The following is a 24,230-nucleotide window of genomic DNA, read 5'->3' on the forward strand; positions in this document are numbered from 1 at the left end:
TCTCTTCTGGGGGGAAAAAATGGCGATCAAAAGACATAGGGGGATTTAGACTGTCAGCTGGTGTGTCGCTCTGGCAGACCACATGCAATTTTGAAATGGTAGCTATGGGCTGCATAGGCTGCAGATTGGACTGTATTTTTGGAAAAGTTTTTACAAAGTGGCAGTTCTTTTCCATATGTATAAATAATACTGCCATTCCAATAAGAGTTTGTTTGTGCTTAATGTACTCAAAGATAGAGTGTGACAGTAACACAATCATAAATTTTAGCCTTTTTATATGGCACCCTGCAGTTTACAGCTTTACCAGTTAAAACAACATGAAAACAGCACAAACAGTAACATTTACCACACAAAACAAGAATAAAACATAGGTAAGAGGTAAAAATAGCAAGCAAAAATAAGCAAAGTGTGCTAAATATGAAAAAGGCTACTCTAAAAAAGTGAATCTGACTTAGCAAGCCTGATCTCCTCAAGGGTCTTGGAGCCCTGACACCAAAACCGCAGTTACCCTTTGACTGCGGTCTGGACTCTGAAACAGCCAGCAGGGTGGAGTCAGAGGAGAGTAAAGAGTGAGGCCGGCTTATGAAGGATTAGAAGGTCAGAGATGTAGCTAGGAGTCCGACCCATCTGACGATTAAATGTTATCAATAACATTTTAAAATCTATTGTAAAACTCAACGGTAGCCAGTGGAGAGATGCAAGTACCGGAGTGAAGTGCCAGTTAACAGTCCAGCTGCTGAATCCTGGACAAGCGGAGGAGCAGTGAAATGTATTGGTTGTGCCTGAGGAAAAAGAGTCACAGTGATCTAATGAACGCGTACATGACTGCATCTAGAGTCTTTTTGGAGATGAACAATGTAATTTTCGAAATTTGCCAAAATTGAAGAAACGATGACTAAACAAGTGATTTAAAGTGTATCTATGGTGAAATGATTGTAAAAAAAAAAAAAAAAAAAAAAAGTGAAAGTGAAACCGGCACAAGAATCTTTGTTTTTGGTGTTTAGCTGCAAAAAGTAGCCACCTAATTGGACAGGGCGAACATGATACAGTACAAGGGACAACAATGAAAAGGTAGGATGCAAAGGAGACAGGAGAGCAGGACCCAGATGGTTTCCTACTGAAGGCCATGTGGTTGTGTGGTTTTAATATTCTTAGCCACGTATTATTATTTGTAAAGAGATGGTGCACCATGGGATGTTTTTTGGAGTGATTCCCCGTTTTTAATGACCTCTATGTAGCCTCTAAGTATATTTCCCCTGTATTGTTTGCTTCCTACCGTATTAGCACCCACGTACAAAGAGCACCTATCCACTCCATGCTACGACCCTCTGTAGCACTCCTTACCTCCTGTAGTTGCTCAAGAATCTATGTATTTGTTGTTCAGTTGCAAAAGCAGCCACCTAATTTCCCACAGAATATATTATATGGGACAAGAGACTAAAAAATGAATAGGACAGGGCACAAGAATACAGGTACAAGCCTCTCATTATCCCAGGACATGGTACTAAATTACCAAATAGACCTCGACACTGCAGAGGTTGGGAAACAAAATTAAATGAACCTCAATCTAAAAAACTCTGTAAAGTGACATGTCCCTGTCTAAAATTTATCAAAATATTAAGAGAACAATAAAGATGTCAATCAACATACTGCTGCCAGGTTTTCTCATGGTGATACCTGGTGTTGGTGCTGTAGATCCCGAGGATTTTAAGCACACTTTTTACATCCTTATGATGATGACATGAAAAATAAACACAGGGTCAATTTTCTGCTCAACAGCTAATAATGACATGTTTGTAAATCTGGAGTAATTCCCCTTTTTTGTTGTTGTTGTTGCTATGATGTGCGTTATCTGTCCCTAATGAACAATGAAGCATTCCGGCAACAGGCAGTAATTGCCTGGAGCCCAACAGTGGGAGAGTAATTAGAGAGACAGAGAGGAGTATATGACTTCATGACTGGCACCGTTTAATGATAATGGGGTGCAACTCTACACAACTGTGGTCAACTAATCACACTGGACTGGCTTGGACACCTCTTGATGCAAACGAGCCGTGACTGGAATACTGAACACGAGCTCGCCCACGCAGTTCTGCACCATTCCCTCCACAGGGGATCATGCATGTCATTATGGCTCTGACCCTCTGCCACCTGCAGTACTATGATTAGTGCCACCACGGATGGACAGGTTTAATGTAAATAAACTAATGCCATCAAGCCACACAGCAGAGGAAGAACACGTGAAAATATCTCCGCTTTAACGGGAACTGACTGTCCTGGGAGAGTGATACAATGGGCAAAAAAACAACATCAGCAATCACAAAAACACTGTCATCAGTTGTGAACACATTGAAGAAAATAATTGTTTCCATCACGCACATTTGGCTGACAGTTAACACTGGCATGTAACAACTCAGATTAATTGGGGTTATCGAAATCGAATGGTAAATTAAGCCGCATACCTTGTGAAGGTGTTACTTGTTTTGGCGGTACAAGATTAAAAAATCATTACGCAAAGGAAAATGATTCAGTCTGGCATTGATAGGAATGACAGGCCAAATGTAGTAAGTGCTGAGGAATTAATAAAACGTGGCCAAAAAAACAAGGCTTCAAGTCATATGTTTATAGAATTATAACTGTTTAATAAGTTGGTAAATGTTGATTTCATCTCTAGTGTTTTTACAGCTTGGCCTGGTTTATTAGCACCCATCAACATGACTGAATCAGTCCTAGACCTGATGTTCAAGTTTGATTTTACCGTTTTAATCCAGTATCACCAGAAAACAGAATCTTTTTCACTGTTTCACAATAATTTTACTTGCTGTACATACTAGGTGAGTGTCTGCAGAAGCATGGCCAGGTTTTGTTGAGAAACGATGGATGACACTTGTAGGTGGTGCTGACAGGCCAACAATCCCGCCATCAAATAAAGGTGTGCAGCCCATTAAAGTGCTTTTGAATAATTGTTATTCTACTTCATATACTTTTGAAAAGGCACATTGCATTCTTTTGCTGCACAACGATAATAGCAAAAGGGCAGGTGCTCTGAAACATTTTGGTGTTTAAATGCCTGCCTTAAATGCCTGTTGTTTTTACTGATTTTTATTTGCTCTGTTATGAAGCACTTTGAGCTGCATTCCATTGCATTGGCTGTGCTAATAAAATAATAAAAAGAAATCTTGTTATTGTAAAATCATAAGTTTTGTAAATAAAGATTCTTATTCTTATTTTATTGCATCTCTGAACTAGACCCACAAAAGCCAGTGAACAACATTCAATAAGATTTGCTCCATGGCAATAATTTTGTACAGAACTAAATGACTGTTTATACTACCAGCAGGGAGATGATGAGTTTTCTAACTCGATATATAAATATAATAACATTGTCCTAACTTCAAATGGAAGAAATAGAGAAATTAAATTATTCTGTATTTCGCTCGGAACACACTGAAACCTCATCAAGGACCCCTGGCCTTGATAAAACTTTAATTATCTGACTTAAATGATGGTGTAACTTCAATTTTTCCCAGCGGGAATTTGGGGTTTTTCAACAGATACAGTAACAGAATATGAATGAGAATATAGACATAAACATAAGCATTCTCTGACAATTACAATTTCAGCACCTTCCAGCTCCTTCAATGAGGAAAATATAAATACAATTTGTATGAAATCAAACCAAGACAGGCAAAATAGAATATTAAAAAAAAAAAAAAAAAAAAAATAGTGACACTTTCGTAAGATTAAGTTCATAATCAACATCAACAGATCTTAACAGATCTTTAAAATCCTATAACTTTTCTGCTGCTCTTGATGTAGGCTGTATCTCTTGTTTTATCATTCTATATGTTCAGTCTACATACAGTAAGAAATGACAAGAAACCTAATAATGAAATACGTGATATTACTTCATATATATGAGTAAAAAATATGGTTGTACTCACAGAAAGTGTCTGGTTGTAGGGTGTGGGACATGCCTTGGACATGGCATCACCAGCTGTCCACCCTATCAAAAACAGAGAAAACATAATGGAAGAGTGACAACAAAATAGGAAAAAGAGCAGCACATGTGCCTGTCCTGGTTATTATCATAATCATAGCACATAGTATGGCTCTATATGGATGGCAGTATATTGTATGTACAGAAGCATTTCCAGAGATATATTCATATACTGAAACGTTGTAAACAGAGAAGGCAAATGCTGTAGGATCATTATATTGTTGGATTATTCTGACCAGGAAAATACAAAAATGAGTCCAAGAGAATTTGTATTAGTAGTTCAGTCTCTGTGCTTCAGGAGCCGTCTAGCTGGCTGTGGCTTTCATGCCCGTCAGGTAGCAAGAAATGTGCAGTCTGATGGCTTTCAGTGCAGAAGGCCAGCTAAGATGCTCCCTTGTCCCCGTCAAGAGATGAGCCACAACCTGAAGATGCTCTGGAGCTACCAATTTGTCACCAGAGAGGGGTGAGTGATGGTTGTTGCTGGGATTTAGTTCAGTTTGGTCTTCCTCGGTCACTTTGCTGCTGACCCCAGTGCGACGAGGCTCAAGCCAGCAACACAGTCAGCTCTTTCACCAGCTTGTTGTTGATAGAGGCTGATGGATCGATGAAGTCACATGTTTCACACACTCAAGGACCTGAGCCTCTTCCTCCTGCCTCCTGAAGGGGGAGACTGACAACCCAGAGCCCCGGTCTGAGGGAGAGGCCCTCAATCTCTGGACTGGAATGCTTGTTGCAGCCCTCAAGTCTATATAAATATTTTATAGTTTTACCTCACACTGCTCTGGTTCTGAAAGTGTCTCAAATCCTCAGAACTGAAAACAAAACTTTTTTTCCTCAAAAATATGACAGAGCAGTTTTTATGTTACTTAAAACAAACTGGATCCAGCAAGAATAATATTTGGCTAGGGTTTTCCTGTGCAGACATTTAAACAAAGCTGCCTCCTCTCCTCCCCTCCCCTAGAACGGCTTTGATCGGGGGAATAGCCCACTCAAGTGCTTTCATCATGTTCAAAAAAAAAAAAAAAAATCCAATTTCCAGAATGAACAGGAACTGTATTGAGAAACACATTGAAATGAAAAAAAAAAGCCTGTATCAACCACAGACTCCTTCAAAATCCCATGGGTCTTTTGAGTGGCTGATTTTGGCTGTGATCCGGAATTGTATCTGAGCAGAAAAATGGTAACATGGTATAGTTGCCTTTACCAGTTAAAGTATGTTAATCCCAGCCAATTACTCGTGTCAGAGTAACACCCAACACCCAGAAATTATGATAGGAATATGTCAAATAATTGATGAGTGTGTGTTGGTGTGTTTTGCTTTTGAGTGAGTAGACACAGATATTTTGATTGAATACCGGCGATTGTAGACAGGAGGAAAGTGGAGGTCGACTCAGTATCAGGATATGAAAGGTAGCCAGATAACTTCAAAACATGTTATATAACTTATGAAATTATTGTTTATTATTCCTGGTTGCTGGTTTTATCACATGTAACCAGCAACATGACTGACTCATATTCCTAGACCTGATATTCAAGTTTGTTTTTTTTTACAGAATCAAATGAGTATCACCAGGGAAAAAAATAACATAATTCTTTTCACTTCAAGCCAATTTTCTAATCCTGCTTTGTAAAATACCCCTGGGATAGACTGAGGAGGAAGTTGTATTCTCTCCTATATATTTCAGTTGGTGGTTATAATATAAATGGTCAGAAATATAGATGCACATACTTTGTATTCATATACCCTCCACTACACCACTCCTGCATCACTTATGCTTGGGCAATTCAACAGTAATCTGTTTGGACTAGGGAGATACAGATGTCTTAATTTAAGGATACACAGAGATTTTTTTCCAAAGAGACACATGCCATCCGTTTTATATGATCTCAAAGTGGTTCTCCTCATCTTCAAAGCAGTCAATTAAGCTGTTCAGAGTGTGAACCACAGTGAATGACACTCCCTGCTGTTCAGTGCCGTGCCCTGCACTCCGAGCCGAGCCGCGCGCCTGTCGCTTTAAACAGCCCCGCACTGCGCCAAGGCGTTATGGGTAAACGACTCGCAGCCAATCAGATCAATGTTGTGAACGCGTTGTTATGGAGGTGGTAAAGTCAAGTTTGGAAGACAAAAGCGTCTGAAACTTCTCGATGTTTGTGAAGTAGGCACTGGTAAATGCATGTAAAATGTCCTCGACCGACAGGCTGGGTGTTTTGCGAGAGCGCAACAAGGATTTACTGACGCAGCTGAGGCGGCAGAGTGAAAGACTGCAGGGAGTGAGCCGCAGCCGAAACAGCAAGGAGAGAGGAGGCGAAGAGAAGGAGAGAGGAGAAGCCGAGGAGCTTTTCAGCCTGACTGATGGACACTGTGGCTCTGCCAGGGCGGCCCTCGCCAGGCCCTCTGTGTCCTGTGCCGGTAATACAGCTTGTGGCATCTGAGTCAACATGCGGTTAAGCATCTGAAACTATTGGCACTTTTCCAGTTTTATTTTTGTTACATTCTCCGATTAAAGCAGCTTCAACAGTGCTGAAATTCGTCCGAACGACAACCACAAGCACCGTAACAGAAAAGTCCTAGCTAATTAGTTGTAGTTCTAGAAAAATAGTGGTAGGTTTTGCTGAAAATTTTAAATAATATCGAGCTGAGCGTTTTCATATCAATGCGCGCATTAGCTACACCATGCTCACTGTCAGTCGGATTCCCACAGGGAGAACTTAAAGGTCTGCATCAGGAAATAGTCCCTCAGCTTGTCAGCCCACATGACAAACTTGCAAACTTTATCATTATGTCCATGTCTTCTTATTGGAGAAGTCATTGTTAGCCATGGTGGTTAGTCATGGTGGTTAATTTTTAAGTTAGGTTTGGTTCTCTAAAAAACATTCAGCATTCGTTGTTTGCTAAATAAATTAGAGGAATTTAAATAGTCTTTGTGACACACTATAGTTAATTTCAAGTTAGGTATGTTTCCCTAAAAAAAACATACAGCAGACATTGCTTGCTAAATAAATTAGAGGAATTTAAAATAAACAGACAAAATTCTGACGTGACACTTGTCTTGTTTTTAAAATGAAATCATGATGTTGTGGTTCCTCCCTGTCATCATCAGATCCGCATGAGAGACAGACAGACGACCGATGCATTATTTCAGTACCATCTTCGACCTCAAAGCACAGCAGAGAAACTGCAGATCGCACTGTGGCATCAGACCTGTCCACACACAGCCGCAGACACACCCGGCTGGATCAGGACAGACAGCAGGTGTGCACAAGAAACATGGGCTCTGCTCGGTTTCATTTCCTACTTTATGAACAGTAGATTGTTTTGACCTTTCTCTGTGAATGTCGGCTTACCCACAGAGTAAGTTGTGTCATCCAAATTGGTGTGTCACCATTTCAGTGGTAACTCCACTGAAGTTCATCAGAATCCCAAACACAACAAATTAACCCCTGCTGTTCCCACTCAGTCCTCTCCCCAGCTACTGAAGTACCAGAACCATACCACAACACTGGTTGCATACACTCACTGCAGAGCTACTTCAAGGACCATACCAATGATTTTGCGTGATTAGCTTAAATCTACAGCTGTATGTTCTATGTTTCTGCTAGATTTTAACCATCTTTTTGTATTTTAGAACTCCAGTATGTGTTCCTACCTTTTATCCAGCCATTGGTTTCCATTCATGCCACAATGATATGAAAATTAACTTTCAGAGATGTCAAACTTTCTTCAAACCAGTATTCCATCGCCATAACAAAGTTGCCCTTAATAGTTTTTGTAAAAGTAGCAGCACTGTTTGTGTTTTGGACTTGAAATTGGGTGAAACAAAGTGATCCCTCCACCAGAAAAAAGTCCCTGGGGAAACGTTTGCTTTACACAGTCAATTATCAGTTCTGTTTTATGAATGGAGATGACCTGGTTTGCTGTGGAAGCAGAACATTATATGGTGGATGTTTCAACCAAAAAATCACTTTTGTAAATCAAGGGATTTTGATGATATGTTTAGTAATCTTTAGTACCACAACATGATTTGCAAAATGTTTTGTTGCAGGGTAAAATGTGGTTAAATTGTAGTAAACGTTCATAATTGCTGGTATGATCCTTCAAGGTGGGGGCTTTTTTGCCAAAATGAATCACATTGGTATATGCTGGTGATTAATACTTAGCATGTTTTCTCTGCAGAAGGAGGTGGGAAGCCGAGTCACATTCCAGTCTAATGAATGGGAAGAGACGCCTGCCCCAGATAGGCATCATCTCCAGCCCTTACTTGGATATGACTGGATAGCAGGTACTCATTATTGGTCTCTCTTGCATGCTCTGTCTCCCTCACTCGTACGACAGACCCCATGAAATGGACTTAAGTTGATGCATTTCCTGTCGAAACAGGATGTTTGGGTGGGACATGGTGCAGGGGAGGATCATCCACAAGTGCAAACCTATAATGTCAGTTTGGGAGAGAAACACAATTTTATTTGAAGGGAGAGGCCAATGAGAGAGGATGTTTAAAGATTTGTTGAAGTTTTATTGGTTGAAACTTTAATGTAAATCCACTAGTGCAGGATGATGTCACTATTTAATTTGCTCTGTTTTAAAGAAGTAGAATTCATGTGAGGTCATTTCATGGTGACTTTAAAACACATTTCCAGTAATAGTAGTACCAGCAGGTGCTCTGATAGGTCTGTTTCCTCCCTGTAAGGAGTCCTGGACGTGGAGAGCTCCGTGATCGAGCGCTCTGAGGAGTTCTTCAGTGACCTACACACATTTCGATTACTCAATAAAGATGAATGTGTTTATAGCCAACAAACAGGGTGAGTGCTTTTCACTTTATTGGCTGATCATTTGTGTCAAGCCTACTTGTTATTGATGATGGTTTCATTGAATGACTATTAATTGGCTCTTGTCATAGATTTTCTGAGGAGAACCATTCGGTCCCTCCGCTGCTAGCAGACAAGGACCGCCCAGAGGCAAACATGGATACTCATCAATGTAAGAGGTGTAATTTACCAGAGCAGCATATTCTCATTAATTACTTCTTTCAAGACATCTCAAGTAATCCTGTGCTCTGCCTGCTCTCCTTTTGTGCAGGTACCTTCTCTTACAGGATTAACAGCAGACTATTCCCTGTCCCACTTCATTCTCAGGAGTGTTGCCCTGTGTGCAAAAAGCCAAAATCCACGCACCCTCACACTGCTGCTGAGCCAGCTTTTATCAGGTGATTGTGATGTTCAGGCACATGCTGTGTGTTCCTTCAGCAACATTTAACTCTTCTGGATTCTTGTGAACAACCAGTAACTACAACTACAAATGTCCGTAATCTTATATAATGTACATCTTTCATTCCTGTCCAATAAATGCAAAAGACAGTAGGGTTTCTGAATACCATTTTGCCCTTGATAATTTACCTTATCTTTGACTAGAAACATGATTTTTCCAGCATTTACAAATATCTCCACAAATATAACTAAGAAACAATCTCAGCTATAGGAAACTCAAATGACTCTTAACACTTAAATGCAGGATAACAGGATTATGAACTGTGGCAGAGGTTGTTTAAATGGGGTTTGGGGACAGCCAGGGCCGCTTGAGATGCTTCCAGGTGGTGCCTAGCAAAATGAACAATTCTTTCATTTAGTTAGAATTTAATTTACTGAAAATTAGCACCATTGAAGAATTGTACAAATGACTATTCTAATCATAGGCTTTGGTGTTTATCACTGTTACCTCTCCATGTGATAGTGTTCAAGATTGAATCATAAACATTAAATATCTTTTCAAATGTGACAAAATCCTCTCAGCAGCACAGGAGCATACACCCTGTCTACAGCATCAAATGTTTGGTGGCCTGTGGCATAAAAATGTTTGAGAAGCCATGCACTTAGACATGAACTTTAAGCAGTATTATTATTTGTGAAGCTAAAAAGCTGAAGCTGACCAAACAAATGAACCTGCAGTTGTACGTCCTGACTTTGTGTATGTCTCTGATGTTGAAATGTGATCCCTCAAAATCTTTCTTAATTAAATGATCAAATGATGACCATTGTGGTTGTTCTATCTATCTATCTATCTATCTATCTATCTACATACATATGTGTGTGTATGTGTATATATCTATATCTATATATATATGTGTGTGTGTGTGTGTGTGTGTGTGTGTGTGTGTGTGTGTGTGTGTATGTGTGTATGTGTCTATATATATATTTCCACATGACCTTTCTTCCTTCCTTTTTTTTCCCCTCAGAGTCAGCATTCCTCGTACCACTCTCTTGCCAGCTTACAAGTACCAACCCCATCGGCGATGCAGTTTTGACCCTTCTAATACTTTGGGGTTACCATCGGTGAGTGTGGCCCAGGTCTTTGAATGTGCAAAGTTCCTTGACTGCACAATGACTTTTGATTTTCAACTCGAACAATTGTGGTAATGAATTGTGCCGTTTTCAGCTGCTTAGTGTGTTGACTCCTGTATTTTTAAATTCACTTGTGTTTTTTTTTTTTCATACATTGTTGTTTTGGTCATTTTTATGGCTCTCACAGTGTGCCTTGCTTGATATTTTCTAGCACTGTCTGTCAGGCTGGTCAAACACCTGTCAGAGCAGCCCGTCACAGCCCAGCAGCCTCGACCTGCGCAGCAGTCTGAGCAGAAAGACCTGCACTGGACTCCCGCTGGCACAGCCGCAGGACAAGGAGCAGACAGTAAGACACTGAAGGCTTTCTGTTTTGTTTTAAACAAAAAACAGCACTTTAAGTATATTGCTGGTCTTAGAAAAAGAAGAAAACATGATTCGATATGCAGTGTAAAAACAGGAAGAAACAAGATCAGTGCTGAGTCTTATATGGAAATAACATGGTCTGATGCTCTATTAATTCTGTTTTTTTTACAAAAATCATTTTTCAGGATTTCTTTGTGTCCAGAGTGCCCGGGAATCCTCTCTCCGGCCAGACTTTAAACGTGTCTCGTCTGCCTCGCTATCATTTCCAGCACTTTTCTCCCAGACGAAAACTAGAAAACACATCTAGGTAACGTGTACAAGCTGTGATAAACCACTGGAGCTCTGGTTTCGAATGATCATTGTAATTCCAAAGACAAACATTTGATAATGCAATTAAAATTGTTGCTGTTGCTGTTTTTCTGTTCACATTTTAAGAATCTGTTTGTATGTCTTGATCTTTATGAATATATTTTCTGAAATTTAATGGTTTTCTCTTATAAATTTGTACTCTTTACATAAAGATTTTGAATTTGAAACAAAGATAATGTCTGCTCTTGCCAAATTACTGGACTCACTGGACAAAAAGATATTGCATCACCCTTTTGCAGCTGACTAACACCACATGCACACATCCTAATTAGATTATTGTTTTCAAAACCTAATTGGGTTAGAAGATTTTGACGTGTACTGGTTGACTTAGTTTTGCTATTTTTTAAGAGATAATGTGAGTCAGAACACATGCAGATTTGATAATATAGTCATTAGCAAAGTCATTTGAGGTCAAAACCAGCGCACTGACCAAAAACTCAAGCTTCAAAAGAGGTTAAGGGTCTGTACTCAAAAATCTCTTTGTAATCTTTAATAAAACATTCAGGGAAAAGAGACAAGACAATGTTTTATTTAAGCATACAAAGAGATTTTGTGTGCGTGTGGGCCACTCTTGAAATTTGATGAGATAGAAGTAATGTACAAGATGGAGCAGCCTGTCTGTGCCCATTTCACCTCATGCAGAATTAAATTTCACATTTATTACACTTGATAAATATCCGTTTGAGTTGAAACCAGCACCGATTTGAAGTGCACATGTGGATGTCAGCAGCATGTGTGATGTTAGGCAACAGATCATAACTTTACGCCACTGACAACAAGGGGAGCAGGCTAACAGAGTAGGTGGCAGATGTAGTACACACTGTTTCAGAATTATACTCTAAGTGTTCATCTGTATAAATATACAAAAAGTACATTTAAATGTAATCTGACACACCCCATGTGTGGTTTCGTGTACATTTTATAGCTTTTAGGAAGTGACTTTGAGTAAGCTTGCTGGTGCTAACAGATTGCTTCACATCTCCCTCTCCAGTTTCCAAACTGACACATACTTCTGTTTTTAACTTCCTTGAGGCTCACCATACCGTGGGACTGTGTGCTCTACAGCGAGGGCAGAGGGCCGATATACAGTAGCTGCATTTCACAGGAAACCACAGCCACACAGCTACTTAATGTCAAATAATGTCCCACCTATCACATCTAAACAGAGGCACGGCAAGTAGAGTTTTTCCGACTCCTCTGTGTGTGCACCCTGTCTTGTAGGCAGCGTTATTTATCAGAGCTTGTGTTGATAAAGCTGAAGAGGCTCAATCACAACTCGAGTAAAATGAAATGAAACTTAATTCTGTCGTACAACAACTTATTTGATTTGGCCAAAGGTTCAAGATAAAAATATGAGCGTGCATTTTTTGAGTTTCTGTTGTGCTGATTTGATGGTAAACACCGGCTTGTGCTTGATTGTTTTGCGGCATAAACAGCTTCGACACTAAATGTCCACAATCTGTTATTTCCTGGCAGACCTCCTGCCGATAACTATCTTAGAGCTTGGGTGCATGTACTAGAGAGTTATGATTTGTGTTTGACTTTTTTGGTACTCATAAAAGACGTGTCAAGGGAAAACACTGCTGCTCATGTAGTGTCTTGGTTTGAGACACCGAGATGTCTGTCTCGCCATTTGCATGTTTCATTAAATAACTTATGTAATGCAAAGTTGCCATCATCCCATTTAGATTCGAATTGTTGCCACCCGTTGACACTAATCTTTGTAAATAAATAAAGCCCTAATCCATCATTGGGGATTTTGAATTTTTGACAGGTATATTGCACAGTAATACTGTAATTTGTAAAAGTGTTGTTAGGGGAGAGGAACTAAAAACTGGAAAGCACAGGTATTTTCCAGGCCCACTCTATAGAAAACAATTCCTGTAAACCCTGAAAGTACAGGAGAATGCCTCAAAATGACGTTTAAATGTTGAGCACAACAAATTAGCATGGTACGCTATAAATGGCTCTAATATAGTAGATAAAACATACAAAAACTACAGTGGACGATGTGAGCGTATCAAGAGAACAATGATAGCAATGTACTTGAGTAGTCAATCAGGATGTGGGAGGGGGAACTTCATGGTGAAATGTCATCGCCACACACAGAACGGAGCAGAGGGAAGTACAGTGGTATTCAACTCGGGGCACAGCATTACAACTTGTCTTCTTTTCATTTTTCTTTCATTTTTCTTTTTCTTTTTTTTTTTTTTTTTTTTTTAAATTCTTTTAGCATCTTGTATCCACAGCCTGTATGGACTTGTGAGAAATTATCAGGAAAGCAATCTCTAAGGGCTGCAGGGCTGCGTTCAGCATGAGTCAGTGTGTGTGTTTGTGAGTGAGAGTGTCCCTTAAGGTAAAAAAAAAACAAAAACAAAAAAAAAACAACAGGTTTCTGCTTTCCAATTCCACCGCAGGGAGGTCAGAGGGCAAGGTTAGAGATAGCAGGGCTTCAGTGACTGGACATGAACCTGGGTTGCCTGGCTGAAGGATGTCCTCCCTGTCACAAATGAACAAATGTGATGTTTCTCATTCATCAGTCTTTAAACCTGGTATTTAGCCGTAATAGTGGGTTGGCCTGATGGAGCTTGAAGTTGGTAAGGAGTGCTTTGTAGATCTATGAATCCAGCTCAAAACTAGGTCACTGAATTGATCTCATCGAAATCAGAACGGGAATAAAAGTAGTATCCGCGTAAGATAAGCTGTAGCTGATTCACAGTGAATAAACAAGACGCTAATTGACTTGCTCGGGCTTCCACATCCTCACTGCCTTCGTCAGTTCAGACGGAGCGCATCTGCCTATCGCTTCCTGCTGAGAAGCTCTCGCCTCGCTTCAAGGAAGCCACTCCTGACTTCACCCTAACGGACCGCCCTTTTAAATGGAAGTACACTCATAAAAAAAAAGTCACTTCCATGGTGCACCCTAGTTGTAGCTGTGTATAATTTGCTCTAGAGGCGAAATGAAGGACGCAATTGCACTGCTGTTGATTCTGCTGAATGTCCAAATTGCCAAGGTAGGGTGATCTTTCTCTTCTTCTGTATGGAGGAAATGTGTAGGAGCACCTGTAGCAGGTAGCAGATCAGTGGGATGCGGTCTCGGATTACAGCACTAGCCACAGTGCGGGATTGAGTCCGCGTGGGAATGTTCCTGCAGGAAGATCAGACCAGTAATAACCTGCTGATAGACGCTCACGCATATCCACACAAGCGGCGCGCTTGAACATCAGTAAATTTCAATTCCACATCTCCCAGACCAAGATCAAGACCGTTTACCTCACGTTTCACCGGCCTCCTTAATGTAATGTGTTAACCTGTAAGTGTAATCCTCTAAACTGTGAGCGCCATGAGGACAGAGAGCTATACCACGGGAATGCGGAAAGGGACTGTCAGCCAAGCGCAACATGCCATGTTTGAAACAGTCCACCAACTTTTTTAAGACTTTCAAGGACAAACTCCCCAAAGCGATTTATTCCCGCTCAGTGCGTGCCTTCAAACCCACCATACCCTTATGTGTTTATTTTAAATACTCTACGGCACATTATATTTGGTCATTTATCCATAAGGGATTTTTCATTTCTAAGGATGAACACTTTAGTTAAGTTAACTCTGTTTTCACCCTCCAAAATGTCCACTCTCCTTTCAAAATGTCCACTCAATATGGCCAGAGTCACCACGTTGGCTCATTTTCTTTCATTTTCTCTCATTTTCCTAAATAGCCCGATCTGCCACCTCTCTCTCTCTCTCTCTCTCTCTCTCTCTCTCTCTCTCTCTCTCTCTCTGTACCTCTCTGTTTCTCTGTCACAGAAAGCTGAGAAGAGGCTTGAGCAATCATGGCAACAACTTGGCACAAAGCCAGTGGAATTTGTGGAATTTGTCAACAGTTTTAAAATATTAAGGCAACTCTGTGACAATAATTAAAAAAAAAAAAAAATGTCCCGTTGCCAATGCTGTAAAGATATTAAAACGTTAGGGTGGGGTCAGCCTGTATGAATATTGAGTTTCATTCTCATTGCATGTAAAGCAGTATCAGAATGAGTCAATCCAAGTGTGAAATAACACAGGGACGTTTATTGCTGTTTTCCTGTTTCATTGTTTCACCGTACACTTGCATTTTATCTCTAAGAAAAATGATGCTTGTTTGGGCTTGCAGCCAGGGGAAAAAGGAATAACAGGATGTCCCTCCAGAAAGTTTTTGGGGTTGATTCAAGCTTGGCAGAGGTGTATCTTTACCGTCAGGCCCAATGCTATCAGTGGTCAGACCACATACAGTACAAAAGAATTCAGCTACTACATTCGAAGGGATTCTCAGAAGAGTCCTTGGCTGCCACCTCCATTTCCTGTTACAGAAGAAATAGGCCGCTGTTGTCAGCAGAAGTTATTTTTGCATGTCATTGGAGGGCATTGTTACTAGCTGTCAGCAAGGTAATGTCATGTCCTCAAGGCTACGTTCAGACAGCCAGCATAAAGTGGCCAGATCTGATCTTTTATGCCAGTGAGTGAACACCAAAAAACCACATTGGATATGACATTTTCAGTTCTGATTTGAGACACTTCATATGTAGTCCTAAATCAGAAACGGATCTGATTCCTGCTGATGTGGTGGCTTTGTGAATGTTCAGATCATTAGTCATGTGGTTTTTCTACTGCTGAGCACATTCACATCTCGGTCAGAGTGACATTATTCACTGATTGTCAGCAGTGACAGACAAAAACAAATTTCAAGGATCGCTGTAACAAGGACAGCGTGTTACAGATTTATATATATATATATATATATAATAGATACATGGAGATTAAAGCCCCTTTTCTGCCTTCCTGCCACCAGACCACTGTCACTGCAGCAAACTGTTCATGCCTGCACTATTATTATTTTTTTTTTTGTCTTGCAAATCATGCTCAGCTGCATGCTTGCTGTAAATGTGGGTCATGGTACAGATCTGTTCACACTGATGTCTGATACAGGTCGCATACAAAGATGAAAGTGAACAGTCAAGGAAAAAAGATCAGATCTGAGGAAAAAATCATTTTCAACTGCTGTGTGAACGTAATCCTTTTAGGCCTCAGTGCACAACATTAATACCTTAACGCTGTTCAGCAGCCAAATGAGTGTATGTGTGTGAGAAAGTTTGAGTCTGAGTATATAGATGAATATGTCTCAGAGGGTTATGACGAAAAGCATATTTCATTGTATGTGTCTTCACTGTGTTCATCTGAACTGCTCCAGATGGGATGCTCCTTGTGACAGTCTCTCCTCTCCCATAGATGCACCCACTGCCATATCAGGCTGACTCAAATCGACAATGTCAGGACCCCAAGACAGAATATCTATTAGATGACGGCTCTAACTTGTGCTGCAAAAAGTGCGCCCCTGGTAAGGGTTGCGAATATTACCAACACATTTTCAAAGATTTATAAATTTCACACTCTATCGTAGTCATGCTCTGAAACCAAGCGGAAAGATGTCACTGCTTCAGTTTATGATCAAAGGACAGAGAAATTTGATGACACAAGCTGCATGTTTATGTGACAAGGTGAGGTAAGAAAAGCGGCTGACGAATCTTGGGGTGTGATGGAGTCTAACCACAGAGGAGCCTTGAGACGAGACTTCAAGACGCTTATCAGCAGGATCTAGTTGCGTTATGAGAGAGAAAGATAGAGAGAGCACTATGCTCCTGTATGCTTGCAAGTGCCTTCATTTATTATGAGCCCTGTTCTACTTGACACTACTGATTTGATTTCAGACTTTCTCATCATGTCTGTCCTCCCAGTTTCATCTCCACCTGGGACTGTGTTTATTCTCAAGGCTCTCTGCGGTTTAACTGTATAGTCTGATAATGGCTGATATTCAAGTCATAACTTGACCTGATCTGACTGCCTGCTGGCCTCCTCTCACCCCTCAGTACCTTGTTATGCAACCCTTTTTCACTATGAGTGAAGTGAGCACGGCAGTGTCCGTGTTTGTTTAATTGCATGGCCCAGTTGCCAAAGAGGAAAGCTAAGACTCCCAGCGGCATCCAAATTAAATGGGCGGATTTATTGTCTCTTGAAATGAAGGAATTAGTCCTCACGCATCTCACTTTTTTTTAAAATACTTTTTTCCTCTTGACCGTAACTGATGGCTGTAAATGAACAACATTGTTCCCCACATGTAGAAAAAAGGTTACACGTTAACCTGTAAGTGTCTAATTTTTTCAGTTAGTGAAATGTTAACATTTTGGAGGTACACGGCCTCTGCATTCCACTATAAAATTCATTTGAATAAATGAGTGTGTAAGTTGTGGATTTGTTCATCTGTTATTACAGGACATCGGCTGGTAGAGCAGTGTTCTGACACTACCAATAGTGTGTGTGAACCGTGTCCGAGCGACCAGTATCTCGTGGACTGGAACTTCTCTCCAAACTGCTTTTCCTGTCCCAGATGCAAAGCAAGTGGGTGGCTGAGGTTACAGTAAAAAATAAACAAATGAATATGGGCCCTAAAGCGGTCAAAATATGTTGAATCATAAGAAGTGTGAGGTTGTAAAATAACCACAACATGACTTTCACTTTACTGTAGTGACTTGCACACAAATTCGCAAATGCATACTCCAGTCTGCAAAATTGAGGCAAAAGGCTGTTAGTGCTGCAAGGTTACAGCACAATCTGCAAACTTGTGATAGATTTTATAGCTTTGAGTACCTGAAAATGTTCCGGACACATTTTGCAAACCTGGGGCCAGGATATAATCAATGCTCCCCTTTGTGCATCAGTGAAAACATTTGCAGCCATATTGGCAGGGTCCACCTGCAGAGGAGGCTTGAAAGCTTTAGTCCTGGCACCTCTTGCCCACTCAGCCGTCACAGTGTGGGATCCTTCATGGACTTGGCCCTCCAAGGTCTCATATCTTTTTTCCTAAAAAGGTTTTCTTGGGGGTTTTTCTCTTTATACACTGAGAATCTAAGGGCAGTGATGCCAGGGAGGCAAGACTGTGCAGGTTAGGTTTGCTGTGTCCAACTAGAGAGACTTATTGTTTGTGCTTATGCCTAGATTTAATACTGGCTTAAGTGAATTGATATAATAGATATAATGCAGAAAGATGTGTGTGTGTGTGTGTGTGTGTGTGTGTGTGTGTGTGTGTGTGTGTGTGTGTGTGTGCATATTTGTGTATAATATACCAGATCAATTCAGGTGCAAAGTTGAGTTCCACTGTGGATATTTTATTCCGGGATATCTAACTTTAATGACCGCCTTATTGATAACAGCTTCAATTTGATTGTCAAAATAAATATTTAACTCACTGGGTTGGCAAGGAGGAGTTTGATCTCTTATAAAATCCAGTCCTCTCCAGCATAAACACTCGTGATCTGCAGCTCTGAATGAGAATGTAAGTTCCAGTGCAATATTACAAAATTAAAAAGTCATAATATTCTAAAAGCTGAATACCAGCCAAAAAAAGACTTTGGTTATTCTCAGGAATTTAGTAATGAGCTACAAAGAAAATTGCAAATCAACTGTGGGAGGACTCTGCCAATGTGGCCGCAGATGATTGAGTGATTCACAAACTGAAACTGGTTCTGTCTTCCACAGGTTTGAGACAATGTGGTGAGCACGACTATGACTCGGCAGGGTTATTATAATTTTGTATTCTTTCCAGACAGGGTTTTCTTGTTCAGTTAAGTTTTTATTATTTAAAAATGTTTAGTTTTAGTTTCACTATTTAGCTTTTTTAATTACAGTGGCGGGTGTTTGTCAGGGGGAAAATGTAAGAAGTTCAGAATCGGTTTTACAACACAAACACAACATGCTGTGAGGGGAGTTGACTCACAGTCATGTCGGCGTCCCAGTCTCAATAAACATCAGCACCAACGCCTCCTCATGCCGGTTTGACTACAGAGACATTTGACTACACTGACAGACTAAAACTAAAGACATTTTCTGGATACTTTATTAAAATTATTATTATTAGTTTGGACATGAGTACACTATATCGTTTCAGTTAGTTTAGTTTTTTCTGAAGTCTAGTTTTCATTTTTATTTCAGCTAACAAAAATATTTTCTCACACCTAGTTTTGGTTTATAATTTAATTATAGACAACTATAATAACCTTGGAAAGTCAGAAATTACAGCCTTACAGGACACGATACACACACATGGATTTTGCTCTTCATTATACAGAATGGGCTTCATATATGAGCATTTAGCACAGTTTGTAGTGTGATTTGCTGTGGTAGTACACTGTCAACATAACTCCAAATATTTTTTAATTCACTACAAAACAAAATATCAATTACTGCTCATAATATTAACTACAGTAGTTTGTGAAGTGTATTTCACACATTTACAAATAGCTCTTTACAACCACAAAATGCATCACAAGTTTGCAAGTTTGGTTACAACCTCATGAATTTTGTGATAGAGGCACAATTTATTTTGGCATGCTAGGCCCATTAAGTGAATTTTATGTCAGTGTTCCTTTATGTAAAACATTTTTTTTTTTTTTTTTTTTAAATTTATGACCAGAAAAAGGTCTGCAGTATGCCCAGAACTGTTCCAGTAGCACCAAGTCCAAATGTGTGTGCCTGCCTGGAATGTATTGCATGCTGGATTATAATGCTCCGTACTGCTCCGAGTGCGCAAAATACACAACCTGCAAGCCTGGCACTGGAGTCTCCATACAAGGTACTGTGCTTTTTACCACAAGGCCAAAACAGCAGCTTTACAGCCAGAAAAGTGTCTATTTGATACATGTATTTCTTAAGGCAAGTTTATTTTAAATGACAAATGTGTGATTTGTTATGGTTTGAAAGTTTTATTCCATATTCCAAAAACTACAAAATATTATTTTTTTTCCCCACCAGAAAATATTCTTAGCTGAAAAGACTCTGAAGTGGCATTTAGATCATGGTGGGCTGAAAAAATTAGTTGAACAATCTATCATTTTATCAACATGAAATTAATCCATTGTAATTCTAATCCTCAGTTAATCATTTAAATTATTTGTCACTTAAAAATCTCAAACTTTTGCTTTGCTGATTACAGCTTCATATAGATCATCATGACATTTTTTTTTATCTACTCAGATCACTGTAATATCAGTATTGTGGGTTTGTTTTGGATGCTGGTCAGGTTGCAATTTGAAGACATTACTTTGGCTTCTGGTAACAAGAACAGCAATGAATATATCTGTGTAATCCAGTTAAAATGGTCGATCATATAATAAATAGGTAATCAGGCCAGCAGCCTTAAAATGTATACAGAAGGTCAGACAGAAACATCAATAGAAACATCATATCTTATCTTACTTTACATCCATCATATCAGAGGTGGACCACAGTGATACAATGATGAAAAGATAAGATAAAATAAAATTAGCAGGGAATTGTGACATAGTATTGCCTACAAACCTCAAGGGACCCTCAAGGGGCAGTATATCACTGGAAAAAATTCAGCAGTGACATATACACAATTTGTATGTGTCATACCAATAATTTTAAAAAGGTAAAAGAAAAAAAAAAGAAAAAAAATGTAGCCTAGCACTTGACAGCAATGCATCCCAGAAATACCCATCTGTTACGCAAGTATAATGAATTAAGTCATAGACACAGAGTATACACTTGTGATATGGGTGATCATGAGTTAAGTATGAGTTTCCATAAGACAAGAAAGTTAAAACAAAATAAGCACAAACAGTTGGGGAAAAAAAAGATAGAGAAAGGGAAAAAACAGGCAAAAAAGGCAGCATACATAATAAACCTTTGGATGCATCTTAAACAGGTAGTCCATGTGGAAAATATTGATTAGTCAGGAGAAGTGATTTCAGGGGACTTTTAAACTGCTGTGAAGACAATTTCAAGAAAGGTAAAGGCAGGGATTTCCATATTTTTGACCCTCAGTAAAATTATATGCAAAAATGTCATGAGAAATCGTGGAAAGGGTTCTTTTTATTAAGGAGTTATGAACAAATAAACCAGTCTGGGAATGGCTCTCCTGATAAACACAGAGGACACCTACCTGAAAGGATGTTTTTGCTGTGCATAACTTATTATTCTTAGTGCTTGTTTCTGAAGATGGTATATGGGCTCAACTGAAGACAGTGTTTGGGTGTGGTTTTCAGGGACACCTAACTCCAATGTGAAGTGTGCACAATGCAAGGAAGGAACATTCTCCAACAAAGCCTCCTCCACTAACGCCTGTCAGCCTCATACAAAGTGAGTGAAGCACAGTCACACAGGCTTGCAGGTATTCTGTGTGTATGGTCTCAGATCTCTGACTTCTCTCCCTCTCTCTCTGTGTCTCTGCAGCTGTCAGGGGAGGGCTGTTCTGAGAAAGGGCAATGCCACCTCAGACACTGTGTGTGAGCCAGAGCCGCTTTCATCCACCATCCTGCCTCAAAGCCCACCAGCTGAGCCTCGGGGCAATTTTGTGACCTCAAATGGAAGTCCACTGACCACCGCCGCCTCACCAACCTCAGACCCCAGATTGCCTGTCACTTCATCTTTTTCAGGTGTTATGATCTACCATTCAACAAAAGCCCCGCTACCAGACACTAACATGAAAACAGGTAGGGACACTGCACTGCCTCTGTGTTTTTAAGGTATACTGAGGAAGCACTGAGGTCTCCCCAATGTTTTAACATGCACCCCCCCCCTTCTCTTTTGCCCGCGTGTGTGTGTTTGATGTGTGTGTGGGTGTGTGTGCATATGTTTACCTTTCTAGTAGTTGCAGCCATTGCCAGTGCCATTGGACTTATTTTGCTTTTCATCATTGTCTCAATTCTGCTATTCCGATGTAATGCGAGGAAGAGGAGAGGTAAATATAGCCTGCAAAAAGCTTCTTATGTGGAAGGTTCTAATGTTTTCACAACTTTATTGTGTGAATTGATCATGAGCATTGTTTATTCAGCGTTATTTGAGATGAGAGTTATCTGTATATTTCAAGTTCAAGTTTATTTGGAGCCCCATATCACTGTTCACAGTCTCAAAGGGCTTTAAAGGCCCACAGTTTAAAACAAACAAAACAGGGGGATTCCCAGCTGATGAACCCTGGGAGTGGGCAAGACAAAATTCCCCCCTAAAAAACCCAAAGATACTAGGTAAAAAGGGAAGCAATCTTGAGACCCTCCCTGGCCAGCCAGAAGTGCAATAGGTGGCGACCAAGTGGGCACATCAAATTAAATTAGCCAATTAGACCAAAACGAATTTGAATGCAAAAGGTACAAAATGTAGACTTAAATAACAAATTAAATCAGCCAGTTACACAAGAACAGAACAAGGATCGATTTACACAAGATATACAATATTTGACATCTTCACCATCTTACTGTCTGCCTCTGTGTGTTCATTGTGCTTTGCTCTCCAGGGGCTGAAGATTTTCATCCTAAAACCGATGCAAATGGGAATTGTGAGAGGGATGTTAAAGTGAGTCTCCTTTGGTTAATGTGCATCATATTTGAATATAGTTCTACACATGCATGATACACAGAATATAACTTCCCTGTTCTTTTTTCTTTTTTCTTTTTTCTTTCTTTTTTTTTTTTTTTTTTTTTTTTACAGCAGATCAGTCAGAATTATTCAGCTGACACTCATCTCACTTCATTCACTGTTACGTCTCCGGAACAACAGTGTCTGCTGGAAAAAGGCGAGACCTGCAGTCCTATCTGTCAGTCTAGTGACGACACTGAAATTTCAACAAAGATGGAGGGCTGTAGCAACCAGGGCTGCGAGTCCATCAGCACTTCCCTGTACACCACAGCACCGCATGACCCACACTCGATGCTGTCAGAACCGATGTCCTTACTTTCCAATAGCGAGCCCATCAGCTCCCAGCCCAGCATCCCGCCTCAGTCGTCCTCTCAGCCCACCAGCCCCCAGCTCATCAGTCCTGTGGCCGCCAGTCCCCACGTCAATGTCAACATCACTTTCCACATAGGGAACGGGTCCTGTGGGACGCCACCCGTCATACCCACAAACTCAGTGCAGACGGACAGTGACCTCCCCGTCGGAGAGGAGGAGGAGTGCTTCAGTGTCCCACAGCAAGAGGCCGGCAAGCAGTTGCTGACATCGGTGGCTGAGTCTCTCGGTCTGTCAGATGTATGAACTCTAGATAAACCAGTATATAGACATATATGTATGTATGTATATATGTATGTATGTGTATATATATATATATATATATATATATACACACACACTACTCACAAAAAGTTAGGGATATTTGGCTTTTGGGTGAAATTTATGGAAAATGTAAAAAGTTCACGCTACAGTGATAATATATCATGAAAGTAGGGCATTTAAGTAGAAGCATACACTGGTGATTTCCTCATCTCAAACAATTTCTTGAAAAAAAAGCCAACAACAGTGGTGGATATACCACAACAAAAAATGTCAGTGTCTCAATAACTTGTCATGTGCATCAATTACAGCTTGACAACGACGTCTCGAGTTATTGTCTGCTGAGGCATGGCATCCCACTCTTCTTGAAGGGCGGCCCTCAGGTCATTGAGGTTCTGGGGTACAGAGCTCCGAGCCTCTACACGGCAACTCAGTTGATCCCATAGGTCTTCTATGGGATGCAGGTCTGGAGAAAGTGCAGGCCACTCCATCTGAGGTACCCCAGTCTCCAGCAACCGTTCCCTAATGATGCAACCTCGATGAGCTGGAGCATTGTCGTCCATGAAGATGAAATTAGGTCTGTGTTGTTCATGCAGGGGCACAATTACTGGATTTATGATGTTATTCAGGTAGCATGGGCTTGTCACTGTACCATTCACTAAAGTGTAGGGCAGTTCTGTACTGATGTGTTGTCTTGGTCTCATGATGTCAAGATGTGAACAGCATGATGAGGAGGACTGTTTAAATGCCAATTCTAATTGAACCAGGAAATTTATTGGTTGATTCATGGATCAAACACTTGATGTGAATTTTGCCGTTAAGCTCCTTGTTAGAGAACAGCAACTTGTGCAAAAAGTACTGAAACATTGAACAGTTGGACATGTGCATTCAAAAGTTTACAGAAGGTCACATTAAGTTCACCTGTAAAGGTTATAATGCATTTTAGATTCATCCTGAAATTTCACCCGAAAGCTGAATATCCCTAACTTTTTGTGAGTAGTGTATATATATGTGTGTGTGTGTGTGTGTGTGTGTGTGTGTGTGTGTGTGTGTGTGTGTGTGTGTGTGTGTG

General features: G+C 40.2%; 2 protein-coding genes across 4 annotated transcripts; both read left to right on the forward strand.

The window, feature by feature from the left end:
- The first annotated feature begins 6,049 nt into the window (after positions 1-6,049).
- miip (migration and invasion inhibitory protein) lies at positions 6,050-11,239 on the forward strand. Its single transcript, XM_030052154.1, has 9 exons — positions 6,050-6,410; positions 7,102-7,253; positions 8,175-8,280; positions 8,689-8,800; positions 8,899-8,978; positions 9,078-9,204; positions 10,231-10,327; positions 10,548-10,682; positions 10,885-11,239. Exons 1-9 carry the CDS (start codon positions 6,182-6,184, stop codon positions 11,008-11,010), a joined length of 1,164 nt encoding a protein of 387 aa, XP_029908014.1. The 5' UTR covers positions 6,050-6,181; the 3' UTR covers positions 11,011-11,239.
- A 2,745-nt stretch (positions 11,240-13,984) lies between these two features.
- Positions 13,985-23,202, forward strand: tnfrsf1b (tumor necrosis factor receptor superfamily, member 1B). Of its 3 annotated transcripts, none has more exons than XM_030052148.1 (9): positions 13,985-14,082; positions 16,331-16,439; positions 17,372-17,497; positions 19,569-19,727; positions 21,163-21,256; positions 21,350-21,609; positions 21,765-21,857; positions 22,407-22,465; positions 22,601-23,202. In XM_030052148.1, the coding sequence occupies exons 1-9, from the start codon at positions 14,029-14,031 to the stop codon at positions 23,141-23,143; spliced, it is 1,497 nt and encodes a 498-aa protein (XP_029908008.1). In that variant the 5' UTR covers positions 13,985-14,028; the 3' UTR covers positions 23,144-23,202. The 3 variants fall into 3 exon arrangements, with proteins under 3 accessions (XP_029908008.1, XP_029908011.1, XP_029908009.1); XM_030052151.1 differs by having other exon boundaries at positions 22,604-23,202; XM_030052149.1 differs by having other exon boundaries at positions 21,768-21,857.
- The last annotated feature ends 1,028 nt before the right edge of the window (positions 23,203-24,230 follow it).

This window comes from Myripristis murdjan, chromosome 5, assembly GCF_902150065.1.
Source record: "Myripristis murdjan chromosome 5, fMyrMur1.1, whole genome shotgun sequence".
Taxonomy (NCBI): domain Eukaryota; kingdom Metazoa; phylum Chordata; class Actinopteri; order Holocentriformes; family Holocentridae; genus Myripristis; species Myripristis murdjan.